This window comes from Stigmatopora argus, chromosome 19, assembly GCF_051989625.1.
Source record: "Stigmatopora argus isolate UIUO_Sarg chromosome 19, RoL_Sarg_1.0, whole genome shotgun sequence".
Lineage (NCBI taxonomy): Eukaryota > Metazoa > Chordata > Actinopteri > Syngnathiformes > Syngnathidae > Stigmatopora > Stigmatopora argus.
In genome coordinates, this window is record NC_135405.1 from 7773595 (window position 1) to 7797480 (window position 23886).

At 38.8% G+C, this 23886-nt stretch overlaps 2 protein-coding genes across 10 annotated transcripts in view; one reads left to right on the forward strand and one right to left on the reverse strand.

The window, feature by feature from the left end:
• Positions 1–18860, reverse strand: part of dlgap2b (discs, large (Drosophila) homolog-associated protein 2b) — a 63660-nt gene extending 44800 nt beyond the window's left edge. For 2 of the 5 annotated variants that reach the window (XM_077586550.1, XM_077586549.1), the window contains exons 1-2: positions 16813–17944; positions 16504–16558 (exon numbers count right to left, since the gene is read on the reverse strand). In XM_077586550.1, coding sequence (XP_077442676.1) covers positions 16504–16558; positions 16813–16830 — 73 coding nt within the window. In that variant the 5' untranslated portion in view covers positions 16831–17944. Of the gene's footprint in view, positions 1–16503; positions 16559–16812 lie in introns of all 5 variants that reach the window. The other 3 variants (XM_077586551.1, XM_077586552.1, XM_077586553.1) reach the window with 3 other exon arrangements.
• Positions 1–23840, forward strand: part of LOC144064223 (uncharacterized) — a 35243-nt gene extending 11403 nt beyond the window's left edge. Inside the window, exons 2-12 of one of the 5 annotated variants that reach the window (XM_077586563.1) lie at positions 12586–17895; positions 18780–18954; positions 19349–19425; positions 20207–20402; positions 20496–20665; positions 21033–21106; positions 21875–22368; positions 22699–22786; positions 22867–22933; positions 23411–23469; positions 23599–23840. In XM_077586563.1, the coding sequence (XP_077442689.1) occupies positions 19395–19425; positions 20207–20402; positions 20496–20665; positions 21033–21106; positions 21875–22368; positions 22699–22786; positions 22867–22933; positions 23411–23436 (1146 nt within the window). In that variant the 5' untranslated portion in view covers positions 12586–17895; positions 18780–18954; positions 19349–19394 and the 3' untranslated portion in view covers positions 23437–23469; positions 23599–23840. Of the gene's footprint in view, positions 1–12585; positions 17896–18779; positions 18955–19348; positions 19426–20206; positions 20666–21032; positions 21107–21874; positions 22369–22698; positions 22787–22866; positions 22934–23410; positions 23470–23598 lie in introns of all 5 variants that reach the window. The other 4 variants (XM_077586561.1, XM_077586560.1, XM_077586559.1 and 1 more) reach the window with 4 other exon arrangements.
• Positions 23841–23886: the final 46 nt, after the last annotated feature.

Here is a 23886-nt window from a genome sequence, read left to right on the forward strand (position 1 = left end):
AGTCTGCCTTTCGCTCAAAGAGGCTCACGCAACCTTTACAAGGATGCATAGTACAGGGAGATGAATGAATATTAAATGTGAAAACCATTGCACTTATATAGTAAGGCTGTAGCAACTAATCTATAAAAAAAATCAATATTTTTTTCCCTCTGAATTTGATTATCGATTTTTTTTTCGGCAAGTGTACTCCATGTTAGTAGTGCATGCGCATCCGGAACATAATATAACTAATGGGAGTGTCCAGTGCACCTTGGCTAAAAGATAAAGTGATATGTGACTTTTTTTCCCCAAAAAATTAACTAGTCACTGACACAATTTATGTCAGCACTTTCCCCTTTTTACATAAAGTGTAGTGGACACTCAGGGGATTAAGCCATCGGCTATGCCTTTTCAAAAAGCTTAGATCCTGATCTCTGGGCTAATGAAGCCAAGATGACTTGAATTGCCTTATTTAGCAGTGCAAAAATCATGATGATAGCTTAATCTCAGCACTTGATTTGAAGAGCCATCACTGTTCCTCCCAAACTAAGGGACAGCTGGCTGCAAGTATCCGTGTCATCCAGACGGCACCATTTAGCTTGAACTCTTCCCAAGTTCACAGATCAAAGTCCAGAAGAGACCTGGCAGCACATGGCACAAAAAGAGGGCCTGTCACACTACACATGTAGCCCCGGAAGATGACAGATTTTGGGAACATTATACAACGTAAGATCACTGTAACGCTTAACCCGTGTTACAAGAGAGCTTTTCACAGTTAAACTCCCATTATCTTATTTACACTATGCCATTGGCAGTTTAAAAAAGATTTTATTCAGGGAATAGATAAGACAACAGTTCGTTTTTACGCAAAAGTATAGTGCACATTGGGTTACAAAAATATAGCCACTTATTGTCCTCACAAGGGTCATGCATGGTTTTAGCCTATCCCAGCAACCTAATACTACAATTTATTTGTATTAAGGAATATTTAGAGAAAGAGTAATTACCTGTTCTTCCATTTGATGGAATCAGATACGTTAAACCAGTTGTTATTCATATAACAACTCACTGCTTCCTGCGAGTATATCAGCTTTCTGTTAAATTAGAGATTGCACACTGAATTATTAAATTTAGTGAGTACATTGAGATGAGATAATTTTTGTATTTTTTTTGGGGGGGGGTCGATATTCGGTCCAGATTTGCATGAGTAAAATGTGTGTTTTGAGTAGTTAGCAGGGTACACGGTCGATTGGTCGCCGGTCTTTTGGTCACCGATCTTTTGGTCGCCGGTCTTTGGGTCGCCCGGAAGGTTATTGATAATTACCATTTAAATCGTTGCTCAAATTCCCTAAATACAAACAGCGAATTACTATTTAGTCATACTTAATGCCCTAGTAATTATTAGGCTAAAGAAAGGACTTTTATTGTTTTTTGTTGGAGAACTTGTTAAGACCCTGACTACCGTAGCTTCTTAAAGGGACAACGCATGTAAATACAAACTCTTATACACTCACACGTCGGCTCAGTGAAACTGCTCATGGCCATTGTTGGCTTTTATTGATGCATAGACCGTGTTGTTTTACCTTGTTTTGTTGCCGGTCTTTTGGTCGTCGGTCTTTTGGTCGCCCGTTGTCGCGGTCCGGGCGACCAAAAGACCGGCGACCAAAAGACCGGCGACCAAAAGACCGGCGACCAAAAGACCGGCGACCAAAAAACGGTGACCAAAAGACCGGCGACCAAAAGACCGGCAACCAATCGACCGCACACGAGTTAGCATGATCTTCAAACCTTGGTGGGTTTTGACCTTCCTGCATGGTGTTTGTAGGTTTTCTCCGGGTACCCCCACTTCTAAACACATGCATAGTAGCCTTGTTGAACAGAAGATGGAATGGTAAAATATCCTTTTGATCATTTTAAATGACTGGTCTTTGGGGTTTAAAGACATCCAATTCAATGCTGTAGTCCTAATTGATCGCAGTGCATATTCAATTAGACTTGCATGACTGAACCAGAAATGGAAATACAATGAAACTTCTTAGAAAAAACATGCTTAGTCAACATTTTACTCCACACATACATACTGCAAAATTGAATCAATATTGGCTGGATTAGCCTCATAATTCATGAAGCCCATAAAAACACAATTGTAAAAATGGAATTAGGTTTTAGGGACCAAATATTCAACTATTAAGAAAATACACAAAGACGACGTCGAGCAGTACTTCTCAATTAATATTGTGTACGTCATTGAAAAATCATTTAGCAGATTAATTCAAACATGGTGACAGAGACAATGCGACCTGACTGGAGTGTTTTCTTTGCCTTCTCGCTGTTTCCAGGCAACAGCCAACCACGGTGCTTATTACGTCAGTCGGAAGACTGGACCTCCCTTTTTATTAATTTCCAAACAACCTTAGAACAGTGGTCTCAAATGTACGGCCTGTGGGCCAAAGTCATACCGTTAGGGGTCCAATCTGGGACGTATGTAAGGATGATTCTTCAGTTTTGCATACATTTTCATTTTGAAACCCAAACATTTATTTTGACAGACACACTCTGGAAAGTGAAATTGGTAGTTATTGTGTAACACGCGTATGTAGTTGTGAGAAAGGGAAAAAAAACTACTGTTTATACAGCAAAAATGTTGTATTGACTAGTCTTTTCTGGCCTGGCTTGCTGACTGTTTGTGACCATTGCTTTGGATGATTCTAATGAATGATTTTCTGAAGTAGAAAGTGATTCTGCACACTGACAAGTAGCAAGTTTGGGTGTCGGAAGCTGAATGTACACTGCATGTCTAAGTACTCAATTTGAATTTAATGCTGGTCATTTTTTTTGAATGTCAACATAATGATTTCAAGCATATTGAGAGCATATCAATCACACAGCACTTCATCTTGTCAGCTGCCAATTATATCCTTTACAGTGCGATGTTATACTCGATGTATGAAAAAGGGAAGCTAGCTGCAAAGCTGAACTGCAACTGAAATTAAATGTGTTCACCAGCAGGCTATAAGTTGACTTTGGTGAAATCACATTTGAAATGTGCCAAAGTACATTTGTAATTGTACAAAGGCCTTTATAAGATGTATAGGATTAAATAATTGTTTGAGCCTGTTAGTTTAAACGACACCAACTAAATTCCACTGTGTTGGATTAACAAAAAAAAAGGTGTTTATGTGAAAACACGGGTGGAGAGGTTGTTTAAGGGTGGGGTTAAACAGATGCATAGTGGTCATCTAGCGCAATGTAGGAAATACCACTCATTTAAAAAAAATAAAAATAAAAATACCTGCTATGCAGCTTCAGAGCAACAACAGCGTTTTAGAACATGTTGGAGTTTTTATAGTACACATGTTGCAAAACTGCTGCTGGCAAATTAGCGTTCATATGGCATAATTTGGGACTAACTATTGAATGTACGTAGGTATAACATTGACTGACTGTGAAAAAACAAACAGAAAGTCTTTAAAACAATTCGATACACTGATTTTTTTTAAAGGTTTGTTAACAACTTTCATTGGCAGTTGCTTCTAGTCAAATATTGAAGTCATTATTCTTCATTCACTACGTTGTTTTGATTCAGTTAAATAATACAAACAGCAGATCACACAAAATAGCTTTTTTTGTTTCTAATTTAGCAGGGATGTGCAAAAGGACATGCCTGGGTGTTGCAGTTTTAGGTGTATTTCGATATAATTCAAAATGGCATAGGTATATTGCTATATTGGGTATTGCTTATTTACATATGAATAAAAAGAGGAAAACAATGTTTAACTATTTATATTTATTACATGCTAATGCAAAGAATTTTCAGGAATTAAAGATAGCAAGCATGTATAGACTAGCTATTATCTATATTATTTTTATGATTTTTTTATTTTATTTTTATTGTGAGATTATGAAGATTGTAGTAGTTGCGTCCGGCACGCCAAGTTTAATGAGGCGTCTAGTGTCCATTTTCTTTACATGGTATGATGGCTTCTGTGGAAAAAAAATGAACAAAGTAAATAAATTCATAGTTATCAAGTATTTTTTAAAGAGATATTTGAGCAATACATCGGAACCCAAATGACGCTGTATTACGATATGCATATTCTGTCACTTCATATCACAATATACTGGTAATATTGCCCATATGCATTGTGTTAGAGTCAGTTTGTATTGAGAAACTTGTCGTTATTACTTGCTGAGTTTGATGTCGCTTAAAGTCATGCAATCATATCCCATTAGGTTAAATTTGGGACCAATGAATAAGTTAAACATACCACTATTCCTTGTTCAATGCACAATACTTAGGGATCTTTCCTGAGCTCACTATTAAAAATCTTATCCTTGCAAGACCAAGCAATTACTGAGTTCCTACTATGTCTGACTTCCAAACTGCAACTTTCTTAGCTTTGTTCCGTTCCAAGTAGTGTGCTATAATTTTACTTTATTTTGCCTCACATCTTAAAACAAAGCTGTCACCAAAGGGACTCTGGACAGAGCCTTGCTCCTTATTTTTTTAATCCCAGATTTCAATGATAAACTGGGTATATGAATGAATATTTACTCTAGCCATTAAGGACATTTAAAGACCTGTTTTCAGTCTTGTTGCTCCAGTTATGAAAAAGTAATAAATAAATAAAAACTTGACTGACCAAACTGTATTTTAGCACTTTAGTATTAGCGCTCTGAATTCCCCATGTGGACACATAGCACCTGGCAGGTGCCTCTGCCCAGTGTGAGTCAGAGCACTTTGACTATTAACACACAGCAAGTAGCATGGCACTGAAAAGTGGCCAAAGCCATCTGGTAATGTCAACCTTTATAACCACACACACATTGCACCTCCAGAGAGAGCCAGGGAAAAAAACCCTGTACAGACTAAATCATGACTAGCCGCTGAGGGAACACACTCATTTTCAACTAATAGGGAAAGCACAAACTATCAATAGGACAACACACAATATTTCCTTGTGTAGTGTTTGTTTTACACTGGTCCTAGGTAGTGATTTAGCACATTTTCTCTGCTGTGACTTTTCAGACAGGTGCAGAATTGTTCGATATTATCAATAAAATATTTATTTATCTTTTTTAAGTCAAAATTGCATACAGAAGTGATAAAAGTATCTTATTTTAGTGAGTAGACTCCATTAACAAAAATAAATAAATCCACCCTAAGCTGATAAAATGACAAGTTTGTATGTGAACATTAGACAGGACTCATTCATTTTCCGTAGCATTTATCCCCACAAGCGTTGCGAGGGTGCTGGAGCCTATCCCAGCCAACTACGAGCAGTAGGCAGAGAACACCCTGAATTGGCTGCAAGCCAATCGCAATGCACAAGGAGACGAGCAACCATTCACGCTCACATACATACATAGGGACTATTTAGTGCAGGGGTAGGGAACCTATGGCTCGGGAGCCATATGTGGCTCTTTCTATGGGTGCATATGGCTCTTCACTAACCTGTGAAGTAAAATATGGAAATCACTGGTGAGAGAGCTGAGTCCCGTGCATAATATAATTGATACTGATTTATTAGCAACAGCATAACAATGTTGTCAAAATAATTCAGGGACTTTTTGTACTTTAAAAGTAGTGAAATGACAAAAAAAATCACATATTTTCATGTATTTTTACTTTTCAATTCTGAGAATGGCTCTCAAGAAATAACATTAGAAAATATGAATTGTTTAGGGCTCTCTCTGTCAAAAAGGTTCCCGACCCCTGATTTAGAGTCTTCAATCAGCCTTCCATGCGTGTTTTTGGGATGTGGGAGGAGTCCAGATTACCTGGAGAAAACCCACACAAGCATGGGGAGAACATGCACACTCCACACAGGAAGGTTGGAACCCATCGGAGATTGAACTCTCAATTTCAGAACTGCAAAGCAGACATACTAACAACTCAATAGACATTTTAATTATAATCAATGCTTCTGATTGGATCTGAACACGCTTTCATAAGACAAACCCTATACAGTACATACATAAACTCTTTAATGAATAGCAAATGTATTGCTACCGAGAAACATTACAGATTAAACAAAATTTAATTAAGGAACAATTCATCCAGAGAAAATCTCTTAATAGCCGTCTCCTGCCATTATAAACTATAATATTGTACACTTTATCCACCACTTTCAGCATCCGTTATATCAAGGTTTTTTTCATTAGTCTGACCTTCACCCACACACTCTCCTGATGGTACTTTTACCTCTTGCTCTAACTCACGATGTACAACACTGACAAACACATGGTATAAACAGTACATTAACCTTTATGGTTTGTCAATGACAACAATTCCCTTCATCATTTAGTCTTTATAAAACAGATACATATAAGAATGCGCATTTACAGATATGCAGTGACAACACAAAGTCGTGAAGCAAACAATGAAACACATGCATGTGAAAATATGCTGCTCTTTAAACGCACCGTTATAATCTCCCACTCATACACACATTGGCCTAGATCCCTCTTATCAAGCGGCACTGTTTGGTGGAATGTACAGCAGAAGCAGGATTGGGGGGGTGGGTTTTGTGGGGGGGTGCTACAGCTCCATGAGCATCTCCATGGAAACAGGCTTGAGAGCAACATTTCCCGCTCAGCATACTGTCAAAGACTGAAGATGAATCTAGTCCTCATTAGGGAAGCCAAAACATAACACCGCATAGCAGGAGGGGGATTCTATTATTAATTGCAACATTTTTGGGGGTTTTACATAAACTTGCATATACACACTTAAGCAAAGGGGTTTCCCTGGTCCCCTAAAAATTTGTTGGAAATGCCCAAGTTGTACACTTTCAAGCACATACGATTTGTAGGTGGCCCTAATATTCGGGGAAAATATCTCTTAATGTCAAAGATATTTTGCACACCAGTTGGCATTCAGTTTGACGTTAACATCTCGATTTAGACCTCATTAGAACCACCTTCGAATACTCAACTCAGTGGTCTCTGTTGTTGGAGACTTTTTCTTTGGCTTGTAGCAACATTTTGGTGAAAAAAAGGAAAGTGTAAGAGAAAATCTTACTTCGAGTACCATGTACTCACGATATTCGCAGTCAGTGGAGAAGCATTGCAGCTGTCCATGTTTCGCTTGCCAGTTACAATTTCTATTTACCCCAGGCAATTCGTAAGCAAGCAGTCACATTTAAGCCTTCAATACTTTACCGAAACCCAAAACGTTATTTTTGTGGCAAGTCAGACAAAGATTTACGATCGCCTAAAAGAATTGTTACCCATACTTTAATTTGTTGACCCATGACTGGTTTTACCTCTTTAAAAAAACAGCTGTTTTTTGATATTATTACTACATTTGTATTCTACAAGTTTGTGAGTGAGCCAGCATGTCTGTCTCTATTGGCCGTTTGATAGAACTAGAGGTGTCATGCAGGAAAGCCCCTTTATTGGCAGATGTTTAGTGACAATGACAGAGCTGCCTTGTGCCAACAAATGAAATGGTGCAGTGAGAAATTCAACATTGAGCCAGAGAGCTGCAGTTGACGCTCAGCTGTGGCTGATACTTTCAAGTTATAGCTTCCCTTTTACTGCATTTAAATTTAGAATATTATATACATGGGTCGGCGGGGTATAGAAAGTGTTTATACGTGTTCTTAGCACATAGCCAATCATATTGATCATAAGCTATGCTTCAAATGTGAAGCGGACTCCTCTAAACACTCTCAAACTCACCCTTCCACTCACTTGTGCGCCCCCACAAAGCCTTGCTCACTACCTATCATTGTCATGTTCCAGAGTCCAAGCAAGGATTAAATAGAAAAAGTAGGATTCTGGTTATTTTCTGACCGTTTCTGAAGGTTGAAGAACAACTCGTCAGACGACATTGTAACACTTAAATAATGTAGATCACATGTGTTAAAGAGGTGGCCTGGGGGCCAAATCTGGCCCGGCGCATCATTTTGTGTGGCCCGGGAAAGTAAATCATGAGTGCCGACTTTCTGTTTTAGGATCAAATTAAAATGAAGAGTATACATGTATATTAAATTTCCTGATTTTCCCCCTTTTAAATCAATAATTTTATTTTTTTTAATCATTTTTTTCTGTGTTTTTAGTTCAAAAATCATTTTGTAAAATCTAAAAAAAAAATTAAAAAAAGCTAAAATAAACATCGTTTTAGATCTATAAAAAACTGAATATTCAGGGATTGTAATCCAGTTCTTTTAATCAATTTATTAAAAAAAAAATCTAAATATTATATCTAGAATGGTCCGGCCCACGTGAGTGGCCCAACCTGAGTCTGACACCCTTGATGTAGATGGTAAAGTGAGGTTTCCATCTCCCCCATTACACTCACACTATACATTTAATTATGATACATATAGACAAAGCTCTCACAAGAAACGACAATACAATGTAGAAGAGGCAAAACCCCTGCCTAATTAATACCCAGTTTAAACATTGTAAACCGCCCTATGTTGCCCTTCATAAATAACACTGGTTTTGAAGATTCATACCATACTTGAAAAAGTAGATTATATGTAAAACAAAATGAACTGTTTCTCAATACAATGACAATCATTGGCTTCATTAATGATGAATTGTTGAGTCTACATATTAACAGGAAAAAAAACCAATCGGATACGTAACACAAACAAGAACATAGACATGATTTTGGACTGAGGAAACATACTTTGTCACTGCTGCCCACACGTATTCTAACTGCCCGGTTTCAGTCATCGTGACTGGGAATTACGATCTCTCAGGATCAACTTCTGAGCTCAACATAGACTTATTTCTTTTTTTCGAGCAGCTTATCCTCCGAGGGTCGCGGGGGTGCTGGAATGCCAAATATGGGCAATAGGCAGGGTAGACTCTGAATTGGTTGCCAGCCAATTACAGGGCACAGGGAGACTAACAACTATACATGCACACACTCATCTAGGGACAATTTTGAATAATTAATCATCCTCCCATGCATGTTTTTTTGGAATGTGGGGAGGAAACAGGAGTACCCAAAGAAAACCCAAGCAGGCAACATGCAAGTTCACAAAGTTCAGCAGAGGATCTAGTTGCAAGGAACAACCATTTCTGACTAAGATAGACAGGATAACGTAATAACAATACATCCAACGAAGCAGATTCTAAGGAAAAGGAAGCCAAAAAGAACAAACATGCTCCACGCTTTCAGAAAATGTAGTGGAAATCAATCAAGTAATTTCCTCTGGTTGAAAAGAAACCGGAAATGTACATTGAAAAGGTAATCAGAGGCTGTAATCGCCGTAAAACACGTTTTCAACATAGTGTTTGTTATGGTAATTTCAGCTTGAGAAAACAAATTTACTGACAAAACAAGAGACGTACCAAAACTGCAGCCGCTGTGCGATAGTCTGACAGATATCATGGTTTATTATCACTATTCTCGATGTGAGAATTGCAAACTGCAAATGGATCATTTCCAAGAAACCCATTTTAATCCTTACGGACAAAGATTTTATTTTCTTGTCAATCACTGGGGAATTGTCAACCTCGGAACCCTTTCCACAGAATACAAATGCTAGAGTCATGTCCTTGCATCGTTCTTCATAATTCACCACTGAACCCAATTGCTAACAAACAGACAAACACATGAGTACTCATAAAAGTGTCATGTTACCAAACGAAAAAAAAACTAAACCAGATCATATCTGTCCTTATTTTTTTGTCACCATTTCCTATTTACTCCTGCACAAACATAGATGTGTGTTGCTTTTCAGTATTGTCAAAATTGTAAATTTAAATTGTGTTGAGGCACATACAGGATTTTGTATTAGTATGTACTCACAAATTCACGTCAATGTTGTGTGCTATGAGATTCTGCTGTATAATCAGCAACAGGTTAAGGCACATGTGTCAAAGTGGCAGCCCGGGGGCCAAATCTGGCCCGCCGCATCATTTTGTGTGGCCCGGTAAAGTAAATCATGAGTGCTGACTTTCTGTTTTAGGATCAAATTAAAATGAAGAGTATAAATGTATATTACATTTCCTGATTTTCCCCCTTTTAAATCAATAATTGCAACTTTTTAATCATTTTTTTCTGTTTTTAGTTCAAAAATCATTTTGTAAAATCTAAAAATATATATAAAAAAGCTAAAATAAACATTGTTTTAGATCTATTAAAAACTGAATATTCAGGGCTTTTAATCCAGTTCTTTTAATCCATTTATTTAAAAAATATATATATATTATATCTAAAATGGTCCGGCCCACGTGAAATCAAGTTCACATTAAAGCGGCCTGCGAACCAACCCGAGTCTGACACCCCTGGGTTAAGGGGTACACAGATTTTTTTAATCATGTATCTTCTGTGAAAGTCAGTCACAGATACACAATTTGTGATCAAAACAAAAGTTAAAGATCATTCTCTGTTGGTACAGCATAGTCGCATAGAGGTAGTTGCCCAAGTGAGTGTCTTTCTGCTTACTTGCTGTATTCTTATCACCACTGTATAGTGCGGTTATAGAGCCCCGTTTAGCCTCTAGTGTCTGCTTGAGGAAACCTGCAAGATTTTGTAGGAGCAATTTGAATGAAGCATCGGGAAAGGATTGTGTTGCCTCTGGAGGATTAGAAAGGTGAAAAAACTGCCAAGGAGCTGATACTTCACCTTTGAAATCCTCTGCATGATAAGTACCTTAGCCTTACACTTTAGTCACTTTTATTTAACAGAATGTGCAATTTGTATGTTTACGGATGTATAAATATAGGCAAAAGGCTCAAAATAACACTATGTAGCAATAAGTGGGAATGTTTATAAATGAGGAAAGAGTGGAAATGTGACACTAATTGTGTAATTTGTTGTAAAACAAAGCCTGTCGCTAATGGTACTCCTATTATTCGCTCTTTTTGAATATCCATTTCTCACATTAAAATATTGACATTTGCCTGTCATGCACTGATCTGGTCACATAAGAGATAATTTATACTATACATCACGTTGTCAATATTTTCTCACATCTATTATTTTCTCACGTCTACAAGATAAATGCATTTCTCGGCCAATTTACGATGCTTCGCCTCACAAGCAATACATCTTTTTTTGAGGCCAGTTTACGCATAATTATAGCACGAGTTTTAGCTAAGACACCCACTCACAGAAATCCAAAATGCCTGAAGCCCTCTCAAACAGAAGGCGTCTGGATTTTGATATCACTGCAGCACCCACTTTATTTTCTATATCTAATTTATAACAAGGATACGTGGCCAAGAACACAGCAGGATTTCAGTAACTAAAGTCAACACCATCCGACCAGCAGTTTTCCCAAAATCAGATTTATGAATCAACGTACAGAATGTTCCTCAAACTATCCCCCCCACCCCTTCTGCATCATGTTCAGTTTTCTCAAGTCCTGTCTCCCCTCTTTCCTTATCATACAATATTTTTAATGCAAAACAAGTCACAATTCATTGAAATTACAGTTTATTAGCTCCTGCCAAGTGGGAAACTCAATCATTACATCAATCCTCATTACATCATGAGTGACTATATGAAATTAGACGATGCTCTCCTGGCTCAGAACATGTTGCGTCAACGAGAGTGCTATTTAGCCACGTAGTTGATATAAAAAAACCTTGTTGAAGGGCTATCCCACCCGCCCTATTGCGTTGTCACATGCTGGCAAACATATGGACGCACACCTGCACATTGTGAATGAGAAGAGGAGCATCTTCACTAAAAGCAGAAGGCTACATCACTCCATGCATTAATAACCCAATGTGCAACTTCTCATCTACCTGTGCAATTCACACTCACTGCTGCAACAGTTTAACCGAAAACCTTAACCCGGAATGGCAAAAGAGAAAAACTGGATTGACGGAGGAGTAGTCTTACCGTACAGCGAGACTATGTTGCGGAGACATTGGATCGCATATGCTGTTTGTCATCACACGATGACTGGGAAGCTGAGGCCAGCTGAGAAGGTGTTTCACATCAGAGAACAGAGACGGGAAAGTGAAGATTCTTCTCTTTTCTGATCCTTTTTTGCAAAGCCCTCAGAGGAATGGAGCATAGAAAGAGGAGGAAGAGGGAGTGAAGGAAAAGGAGGGGAAAGAGGAGGAGGAGGAGGAGAGGGAAGGCAAGAGGAGGCAGCAGTGGACCGGGTTGTGCTGCTGTGGATCACCTGGAGCACCGTTGGGCTCCGCATTTACTCCTCCACTGCAGCAGTGTGAGCTGCTTGTTTCACAGGCTTCCACACATCACCGCAAAACCAGGACGTGGATTCTCCTTGGTGCTGGATTCAGGATTCTGCAGCTCTGCCCCCATCAGCATGCACGCTGACGCCCCTCTGTCGCGGTGCCTCTCAAGTCTGCATTTAAGCCTTTGTATCCCATCTCAGCGTAGAGGCGGCGGCGGTGGTGGTTTGTTAGCACTTGGCGATGAGTCACAGGTGATGTTCTCGCTTGTGTGTCCCTGTAATGACTCGTGCGTGTCATAAAACGTCAAGCTGCATAGAGCCTCAGCCAACATCACGTATCATCACGCTCACTCGGTTGACGTCACAACAAACTAAAGGAAATGAGAGTTCTTGGTCCGCTGGGAAAAACCTGCTGATGTCACCATGATTGTGGAGTCGCCCAAATGATGAACACCACATGTCTTTTCTATCAATTATGTTTCAGGATCAACATGAACTGGATGCCTATCCACGCTGCCTTGGAGCCAAAGTCAAACTACACCCTGGACCAGGCCTTCTCTTACTCACATTCACACCATTTGCAGAGAGGAAACTGAAACACAGGCTGACTGCACTCGAAGACGCAGTTACTCTATGATGAATAAGTATTTCGGGTAATTTCCTAATACTACTACAATTCCGAAAATGCACTTATGAGCTAGTTAGCAGGGTGCACGGTCTTTTGGGCGCCGGTCTTTTGGTCGCCAGGATAATTACCATTTAAATCGTTGCTCAAATTCCCTAAATACAAACTATTTAGTCATAATTAATGCCCTAGTAATTATTAGGCTAAAGAAAAGCTCCAAATTTCCCAGACTTTTATAGTTTTTTGTTGGAGAACTTGCTAAGACCCTGACGGACGTACCTTCCTAAGGGGACAACTTATGTACATACAAACTCTTATACACTCACACGTCGGCTCAGTGAAACTGCTCATGGCCATTGTTGACTTTTATTGATGCATAGACCGTGTTGTTTTACCTTGTTTTGTCGTCGGTCTTTTGGTCGCCCATTGTCGCGGTCGGGGCGACCAAAAGACTGGCGACCAAAAGACGGCGACCAAAAGACGGCGACCAAAAGACCGGCGACCAATCGACCGCACACGAGTTAGCAGCATTACACAAAAAAAAACCTGAACCAGTTTCCTAAAACCTTTTTATGTGACTACTGCATGATTTTTAAATGTCAAAACCAAACACGCAGAGGTTCTGAAACAAAGTGCTACAATTGCTGTGATAGTATGATTCATTTGGCTACGTTACCATCACCCCGATAATAGTTCATACCAAATAAGGTGAATTTGTCTGGGTGTTTTGATTCACCTCAGTCAAGGGTGACCTCTGCATGAACCAAAATGATAGAAAACAATGAGATTTTCATTATTATGGAGGACCTTAAATCTGCTTGCAAGATAGGGATGTTAAGCTTTCTAAAAAGCCCAGCAAACAAAAATATTAAAATAATACAACTAAATTTTTAAAATTTCCATTTTGCAACATATTGCATATCCAGCTGGCAATTTGCAGTCCAATAATCAAAAGAGCAATGTGAATACACAAACTATTTTGTTTTACTTTGCCTCAGACCACAATTCAGAGCTAGTGTTACTATATTCTGCTGTACTTTTAAATTGATTTAGTACTACTTGACTAAGGTCTGAGGGCCTAATAAGTCACCTCTCATGTAGGTAGGTCATTTTGTATTAATGCTCTTAGCCCAATTTAAAATATTTTTATGTCAGGGCTCATTAATTTCAACACTATAGTTAGGAGTTAGCCTGTACAGTAGGTTAGAAATTTGCCAGTAGAGGGCATGTGTGCACATCACATGAAGTTGGTGGTCCCTATGGTCCCAGTCTTCAGCCTTTAGTAGTGCATAAGTGCTTGTTTATTGGCCTGCACTAGGTAAAAACTTAATCATAACACAATTTGTAGTGTTGTGTTTGGTAACGGCAGATGGGTGGATAGTGTGAGGCCCATCAATTTTAATTAGGTAACAGCATTAAGTTCCAAAAATTACAAAATAAATGTAGAGACTATAGTACATTTCTAAACTAGGATTGTTTAGGATTTTAAGATCACCTGATTGCTATTCAAGTTGGAATAATTTGTTCAATATATAAATAAATAACATAATTGGGCATTTTCAGAAGATTCCACTACATGCAGGATCTGCGTGTAAATAAAAGTGCAACCATTTTTTCCTTCCGTGTTAGAGTTCCATCTTATACTCAATACACTCATTGTGATGCGTTCGGCATGACCAATCATTTACCCGAACTATAACTTTAAATTCTACCCTCACGTCTCCTTTTACTTCATCAGCCTCTTTTATGCCCAGCAGCACAGAAGAGCTTTGGGGTCAAGAGACAATGTTAAAATGGAACAAATATCCTTTTGGATTGATTTTTGGCCATGAGTGCAGTTCATTGGTATTCTGATTGAATGCAGGTACCCAAGAGAAATGCAATTGCTTTTGATGGGATAAAAAAAAAACATCATGTAAACCGTAAACGACAGCAGGTCAAGGAAAAAAAACAAGGACAACATAAGTCTAACAAAGCGAAATTAGAATTAATCCTGCAGGAGTGACATGCAGTCAAACTTATTGAGGACCTTTCAAAGTCTTGATTCTTGCATTCTCGGGTATTTCCTTATGAATTTAACTTTTGATGTACATCGAGGTAAACCTGTCAAGCTTCAGCAGGAGAACCAATCGCAGGGCTCCTTTGTCTTTGATTTACATACTTGGCAGCAAGTTAGATCTTGTTTTTCCATTAGTGGCAGCACATACAGCATATCCAACTTTGTCTGTATTACTCCCTCCTCCCCAAAATGTCATAATGTGGCACTTTTAGACATTTCATGACACAATAACAGAAAGGTTAGAATTATAATCATTGAGATGGCAGTGGTTACATTTTACTGGAATGGTGTTGAAGGTTCAAGAAAAGTCTTAAAGTGCCTGCTTTTTGCGGCTGTGTTAAAAGACCCTTCACAAAATACAAGCAGCTTCTTCATTAAAGAAAACACTTCCATCTAGTGGTGTTATACAGTGGACATTGTTCAAACTATTGACCATTTTTAGTCTGACTTCTAACAATAAAGCTAATACTGTCAACATATCTTTTACGGCCCTGACCACCAGGAGCGTTTTTTTTACCCCAACAGAGCTTTCAAAACCATAAAATATCTGATGTCCATCCTAAAATATTGTTTTCTTTAGCTGTCATTCCCCTTTTTTAGCACACCATGGAAGCATGTACAGTAGAACTAGCAACTGAGGTTTGTGCTGAGGTAAGCGTGAAATTTATGGCAAAAAGAAGCCAGTACAGGGTCACTCCCCTGCCTTGTTTATATTGATGCTTCTAAACTCTTTGTGGCCTCTGCTAAGTTTAACAAATCAGTCAATGTCACCTTTTGTAGCTCAAACTCCTCCGCATGTTAGGAGTCATCACCTCCATTAAGATAAAGTGGGTTCAGAACCATCGATTCAGCATGCGCTGTGTGGGTCAAGCAGGGTTTAAGACTTTCCCATCATGCACCGTGCTTTGGGTTGGGGGAACTGTAATAGCAAAAGGTTGTTTTTGACACGTGAACCTACACTTGAAGGTAAGTCCTGTGTACTGTTAATTATTGAGTGATAATTAAATATTGCCCTGTTCAGGGAAAAAACTATTCTCATATAAATCTTTGAGGAAAAAATCAAGGCTTAGATCCACTTCTCTGATTTGGCTGTTTCTAGGTACAGTATGTGTAAATAAAATGAACATGTTTTTATTGTGTTACTTAAACCCTTGTCAACCTAACCCTCAAGTTTAATATGTACAATGTTATTTATTGCTTTCTTTTGGGTAACAAGTTTCTTTTTATGTGATGTAGAATTGGTTATGGCGACCCGGCGGGTGAGTGGTTAGCGCATCGGCCTCACAGCTCTGGGGTACAGGGTTCAAATCCAGGTCGGTCCACCTGTGTGGAGTTTGCATGTTCTCCCCGAGCCCGCATGGGTTTCCTCCGGGTACTCCGGTTTCCTCCCAAATTTCAAAAACATGCTTGATAGGCTGATTGGACACTCTAAATTGCCACTAGGTATGGGTGTGTGTGCATGGTTGTCCGTCTTCTTGTGCCCTGCGATCGGTTGGCCACCGATTCATGGTGTCCCCCGCCTCTGGCCCGGAGTCAGCTGGGATAGGCTCCAGCACCCCCCGCAACCCTAATGAGGCTAATAGTGGTTCAGAAAGTGATATTGATTATGTTCAAAATCACAGTGTGTACCCAGTGAATACCAAAATATTATTCCATATGTCCCATTCAGAGCTAAATTGCAACATCCTGCTCCAAAAAAACAAAAACTCAAATCTTACCGGAATCTTTGTCCATGAAAATGCAGCAGTGAGTCTGTAGTAACCATGGTAACACCTATGACACATAGAGAATTCTGTATACAATAGTACAATACAGCTGAGTCACTCTATTATACATGTGTTTACTTTCACTGTGGGAACATGAAAGGGTCCATTAAAGTGTGATCAAGTGATTCCCTTCCATTGACATGGACACGCATGTACCATGTTGCCATATACAGCATCTGCACAACTTTGGTGTATACCCAACGTGATGCACTGGTCATAAGAATAATAAAATCATGCTTTGATTGAAGATTCGCGTGATACCTTCTTAATGGCTGACATGTTCCTCAGACGGCGAAGGTCACTTCTTCACGAGGATCTTCCTTCGCCGGTGATAGGCGATCATGTCCCCCCTCGCCGTGTCCGCAATAAGGTCAGTAATCCCCGCGGGGTACGTGCGCGTGCATCCCCGTCGCGGAGCCTGCGCGGGTGGTCCGAAAGTCTTGAGGCATCTGCGTGGATTGTTATATGCAGCGCTCGTCCAGATGTGGTGTCTTCTCGTCCTCGCTTGACGCCATTTTTTTTTACCCCAAAAGTGCTCGGGAATGGGGATGATTTTGTGATATAATCACAACTTCTTGGGAAGTCTGACGAGGGATTTTTTTCTTTAAATTTAATTACATATGCTTAGACACTGGTTATATTGGGTGCACTTTTCATATCATCCAGTAAAGGTGTGTGTATCGAATGCTTATATTGAACAGAAGTTATTTTTTATTTGTTTTTCAATGTGTAAATAAATTATTAATGGTACTATCAGGGCCAGGTTTTGCTATGGGCAATGTGGGCAACTGCCCAGGGTGCAATCAATGTGAGGGTGCACGGGGGACCTTTTGTTTCTCAATTATATTACCAGTTATCTAGACTCTAGATTAGACTATTATCCTTCCTTTTCATGGAAAGTTAGTGGTGCAGACCATCCACTCTGCAGCTGAGTGTGGGACATCACCTCTGCCATTGTGTCAGTAAAATGGGCCATTTTTTACTGTAACTAATTTGTGAGGATGTAAAATATGCCAGGATTGCCTCTGGGTTTTATAGTTTCCATGTTTCATTCCCAAAGTTAATTCACTGAAATATTACAGACTCTTCTGAAACGGATATTTTTACACAATTGAATGAATGAATATCTTGTTGAATCTATATTTTTCATACATTATTTTGAGGGTGTGGGCAGGTGCTCTGAAAGTCTGTGACTAAACTTCATCTTCCAAAGATGACAACGCTCACTATTCATATTTTGGCTGATATGTGACAAATTCTGGCTGAAAATGGGGTGCCATCCAGAAAGCAGTATGTGACCAGGCTGGTGACCAGCATGAAGAGCGGCTGCTACACTCTTGTGGGGTATGGTTTCTTCACAGTAGACGAAGATTCTTCATTGTTAATGGAATTGAATTATGAAATTTTCAGTAGGTGTTGTTTAGTCAAATTTTAATCATCCAAACCACCCATTAAGTGATGGGGAGAAGGTTGTTTTTCGATTTAATAGAAGATTTTGCCAATTTGAAAGAACTACTAAAGCCCCAAAGCAATCAAAAGCAAAATCAATAACATTCCCTTTTTTTCATCGCTAGGTGGTAGTATTTTAACGTAGTTGTCGGTCTCTGTCCATGGTGCTGATTTTACATACATTTCATTCATTGTTTTTTTTTAAATATATTTCTGAATAGTTATTTAGTATTGTGTTGGATTGAAATATTTTTTCTCTTGAATCTTGAATAGCTCATTAACAATCTTACATATATACATATGATCATTAATATGTGTTGTCCTTTTTATTAAATAAACCAAACTCAATAGAGTTTAAGAAGTGGAAAGTTATGCGTAAAAAATAAAGCTAATTCAAGCAAGATTCATTTATTAGCAGATACATTTTGACTTCATCCAATTTTGAAATCTAGTAATTTGTTTTCTTGCTTTGCAAGTTCGCCTTATTGAAACTGGAATTGAACAATTGGTTTGGAAACGTAAGGAAAACAAGTTTATGTTCAACAGGGAAATATCTCATTAAAAGTCAAATACATTTTAAAAGTATTTTTGTATTGGATCCAATTCAAAACACTTTGTTACGTGTATTTTCAGGAAGTGATGTAATTTAGGTTTCTGAATGCTTTAAATATGCACTTGAGTGTTAAAAAAAAATACGCAAATGGGTTGTTTTTCTATTCAAATCTGCTCGTTTTAGAATGAAATGGTCTGTGTTACTTATATTTATATATTATGACCAGGAAGTTGGTGGAGCACCATGAAGTTCCACCTTTTTTGGGAGACATTAAAAGCGAAGAAGAAGCAGAAAAATACCGGGTGCAGCTGGAGAAATACGGAATAGTTTCACCTTGTCTGCTGTACGTCCAAAATTTGGTGAAGATTCAACCAACGATGTGAAAGACGTGGAGTTGCCAGGTAAAATTGTTTAATTGTCCTGTTTGCGCAATAAATCGCTGTTTTGGGGGAGATCGATTTGTGTCCCTTGAAGTTGTTTGTTGAACACGGCATCTAAGCTTTCTGCAAAAGTCAACCCCGATGTGAAAAGGACTAATCCAGCGAACATCGCGTCATCACAGCCGACGCACGTAATCGCGATTAATATGTCATCGTCGTCAAATTATGAGGTCATTGAAGGGCATTTTTAAATATATCGGTGGATTATTGGCGGATATTTATAGATTTAACTGTATTGAGTCTGTCCTGTCGTCATTTTTAATATGGTATCTTGATGATATAGATTTTTTTTATTTTTTTTATTTCATTAGTCAATGTGTGCGTGTTGTTCAAACTTTTTCGTTGTTTGTTTCAGATTATTTACCTCTTGTGTAGACAACTTCATCAAACCCTGCATCACAATGGGGAATGGGAACTACCGCCCCACAGCAGGTGCATCAAATACTCAAGAAATGTAGACAACACACATTTTCTTTCCCATTCTCGCCCAAAATTTTGAAAAAAGTTATGATGCTCTGATTTGGAATACTCCCTAGTAAATATGTGTGCCTTCACCCATGCAACACATTCAGGCATGTGGCAATTGATGATCAAATCTTCCAAATATTGTGAAAATAAAATATACAGCAGCAGTTGAAGGGACTAAAGTTTAAATGCGACAAAATCAGATGGGAAAAAGGTGTAGTAAAGCAGCACATTTGCAACATGCTTCTATTTGGCACAGTCCCTTTCCATGAACTCCATAAGAAAAAGAAATGATTACAAATTATACACGAGTGAAATTAGTTCAGATTCATCTCCATGTGGTGTTGATTAGTTAGCGACTAGTACAAATTGTCTGCAAAGGTAATTCCTGCTCCCCACAGTGCTTAAAATGGTAAATGGTAAGAGAAATTTCATGGAAAAAAAATGCATTTTGCCAGCTATTTCCAAAGCTAAAGTGTCCATCAGACTAATTGTTGTGCCATAAAAAAATGCCCCTACAAAGGTTCAGTGTTGTTTCAAGCATATATGTGTAAAAAGCAAGCTAAAATTAAAATGTGAATTTATTCTAACTTCCTTTTTAGTTCATCACAATAAACTCATTAAAGTCACAGCCCTAAAAGATGTGATATCGCAACATTCTCAAAACAAACCATATGCCATGTTGGTATGTTTGCTCAAGTTCATATCTTTTAACAGCTGTACTTTTCCTGCACTCCTCCCCTTTTAGATTTCTTCCAAAATCCTACAATGCCCTCCGAGGCAGATCTATCGGCCATGGTTATGCCCTCCCCACCCTCCTACAGGACGCAGACATCATCAGTCGACATGGCAGGGCACTCATCCCACGCCGCTACTTTTGTAATAACGGACTGGGAGCATCCCCTGTCTTCTCCCTCTGAATGGGCCGTCCTAAGTGTAGACAAGTCCGAATCTCTGAGCTCAAGTAGCAGAGCGGGGGGCCATGACGAGGCCCCGGCGGTCAGACTGCACAGCCTGACATCGTTCAATATGTCCAGGGCATGGCCTTTGGAGCACAGCTGGCAGGAGAGGGACAGCGGAATGGGGTCTCCGCTTGCCACCGAGACCTCAGATGAGGAGCAAAACCAGACCCTGCTCGGCCTGATGGAGCGCAATCGCACCTCCATGGGCCTCTGCCTCAATCCGGATACAACTGCGAAAGCTGTAGGTAGGCCGTTTCTTCATTGGATTCTAGAATTTTGAGATTGTGAGATTATACTGGTCTATGATACGGATGGCAATGTAAATCTTCTAGGAGGAAAATTCAGTAATGTATTTGATTGTGAGAGGAGAACTTTTAGGTTCTAATCTCTTGCTTGGCCTCTTTTTTTTGGTCCAAATTAGAAGCATGAACTGTTTTAGATATTTGTTTAAAAAGGTAGTAAATGTGGCACTGTAAAACCATTGTAGCTGGGGGCTGAAATCTTGTCTGTACTGTATAAATTCTGTTTTAAGGGATTTTCCTCATGGGTTTAATTCAGCATTCCGCCATTAATGTCATGATTTCTTTCATTACTTTTGTGTCATCTTCTTAGAGCTGGTCAGAGACTTGATAACAGAACGAGACAAACTAGCCGAAGAGTTGAACAGGCTGCAAGAGACACAAAAAGTGAGTGCAACTGGCTAATTATGTTGCATTTTAGATCAGTGATTCCCAACTATCTTTGAGTTGCGGCAGACTTTTTGCATTGCAAAAATCTCAAGGCACACCACCATCTGAAAATATTTTAATTTTAAACTCTGTCACCTAGTCATTCTCCCCAGTTTTATCAAAAGGAATTAAAGAATTTTGCACACTGACCTTCCATTAACAAAAGTTGAATCTTCCGTTTCACGTGATATACCAATAATTAATGTACTGATTTTATTCTCTAGATTAGTTCAATCTCAATATGACGCAAAAAGAAGTCTTTTGGTCACAATGACTTTACGTCACCAAAAGTTGATGTCCATGAAACCAAACACCTTTCGGTACATCTTACATTAAAAATAAGCAAGAAATTGACTTTAATTTTGTAATAATAGGATTTGAATCTTAATATTACAACATGGACTTATTCTACATCCTATTTCATTAATATTCAACATTTTCTCTGGGAATATCAACATAGATAACTACTGTATTTTCCTCTATATGAAGTATACACCAATGAATGGCCTACCTTAAAATTTGTTTCATATATACGGCGCACCGAATTATAAGACACATTAGTATTATGAGGGGATTGTGTTATACATCCAATATACGGTAGTTGGCAAGGAATTTTCATCGCCTGCTTTAAAATTATCGTAAAGCTTAGTCATGTTGGCACATGATGTTGCCCGATTGACATTTTAGTCAAATCCTGACACTTTGGTCTTCTGCTTTCCGTTTTAGAATGAGAAGATGGAGTGGAGCGAGTTCACGAAGGACCTGCACGTGGCCGTGCAGGTGGCCGAACGAATGTGTTCGGAATCAGAGCAAACCATAAAACTGCTCGACAAGGACCACAAGAGATTGCAAGAGGAGCTGGACGAGGCCCACGAAAGACAGCTGGAGACACAGCAGGAGATGGAAAATCTGCGCTCCCAAAACACAGACATGAGCTATAAACTATCCATGCTTGAAAAGAAGCGGCGCATCACGGACGTGAGATTCACAGAAGACAAAAGCCAACCTGACGAGTCTTATGAGTTGAAAACATGCGACTTCCTGGAGAATGGCGACGTGGCCGACGTTCAAAAACAAGAGGAGTGCGATGCTAATGACGAGAAGGACGCAAAGAAATCACAGCTGACGGCCAAGGGGATCGGGAAGGTATACGTGGACGCGCTGGAGAAGAAAAACGCAGGCGGGCGTGATCAAAGGAGGATTGTGATGTCGTCTGAAAGGTCTTTGCCAATCCACACAAGAACTTCCACTACAATGCAGTTTCCCGTCATATTTTAATTTCTATACCATATGCAATTACTCACATACACCCTCCATTAAACCCCAATGTTTTACAGCCACTTGCATGCACACAGAAACTACAATAAGTACTATATTTTCCCTACATTTTATACCTGCACTTCACTTTGCTTTTATTTTTGTCTGTATGTTAACAAATAAATATACTATTGGTTGAAGGAGTACAAATTATAAAAGGAAAACAACAAAATGTTGATGTCCATGATAAATTGTTTTTTTAAGAGCAGAAACTGAACAATTTTCTCCCACAGGAATCTGTCCCGCATTCCATCGCCTGTTAACGCTCCCTGTTTTAGAAATACTATGAACAAGACAAGTTCAACAACGTCACTGTGGAAGGTAACGTGTTCAGTTGGTAAAGAACTTGAAATGTGGAAAAATCAGCCTGTGTTTCTCACCATTGACTTCTTATGTTACAGATAGAAGAGCCAACACAGAGGACGCCATCTCAAGTTTTGAAGGAGAGCTTGTCAAATGTTTCTAAAGGTATTTTCAAAGCAAAATCCATGTCCTTTTAGTATTTTGAAAATTTGATATTCTGCTTAAAACTAATCCCACTGTAGTGAATATTATTAAATACTATTAAATGATTAATACTGACCAAATTAGCCTGCAATCCGGCATTTCCACTCATGTGCTAGAATATGTATTATACTAACAAAAGGTTCTGATTTGTAATTACATTTTTTTCCACAATGGAAAACTTCTGAGAGAAAATATGACTTTTTTGGGGATCAAATTTGACAAAGGATACATTATTACTGTGTTTTGAAAATACTCTTGTGATAAAATCATGCTGATTTGTAGACCCGATGTTTAAAAACAAGTTAGCTTTTTCTCTTCCATTAAAAAAAAACATTTATTTGGCAACTAGGTGCTGATTTAAAAAAAAAAAAGACCGAGTGAAGGCATAGAACATAAGTAGAAATTGACATTGGTTAAAACATTTTTTTATGTTCCTAGGCAGAAAATTTGGAACTTGCTTTTAAGACAGGAGTTCACTTGGAATTGCAGCCACTGTGGTGAGTCTTTCTTCGCAAACGTTAACATATATTAGAAGAGGAAGATTTTTTTTAAATGGGTTATCCATAATTACAAATTCAACACTCAAACTAAGTTTTGTTTTTCTTTGCACTCTTTCATGGTGACAGACTGGAAAGAATTTGGAAAAATGAGGCACCAGACTGGCAGCAAGTATTCAGTTACCTCAAAAGCATGTGTTATCATCTTGTGAGGTAGAAACCACCCAAGGCTCCATGTGACAACATTATCATTTTTGCACCAACTTGCATCACCTGTTCCCAGTATAATCTTGACACTGTTTAATTTAATCTTTTCTCTTGACATCTGTCACACTTGGTAAGACAAAACAGCCACACACCACCTAACTATTGTGTATAATTATATATTTTTTAACACAGTACTCTAACTGAAAAATC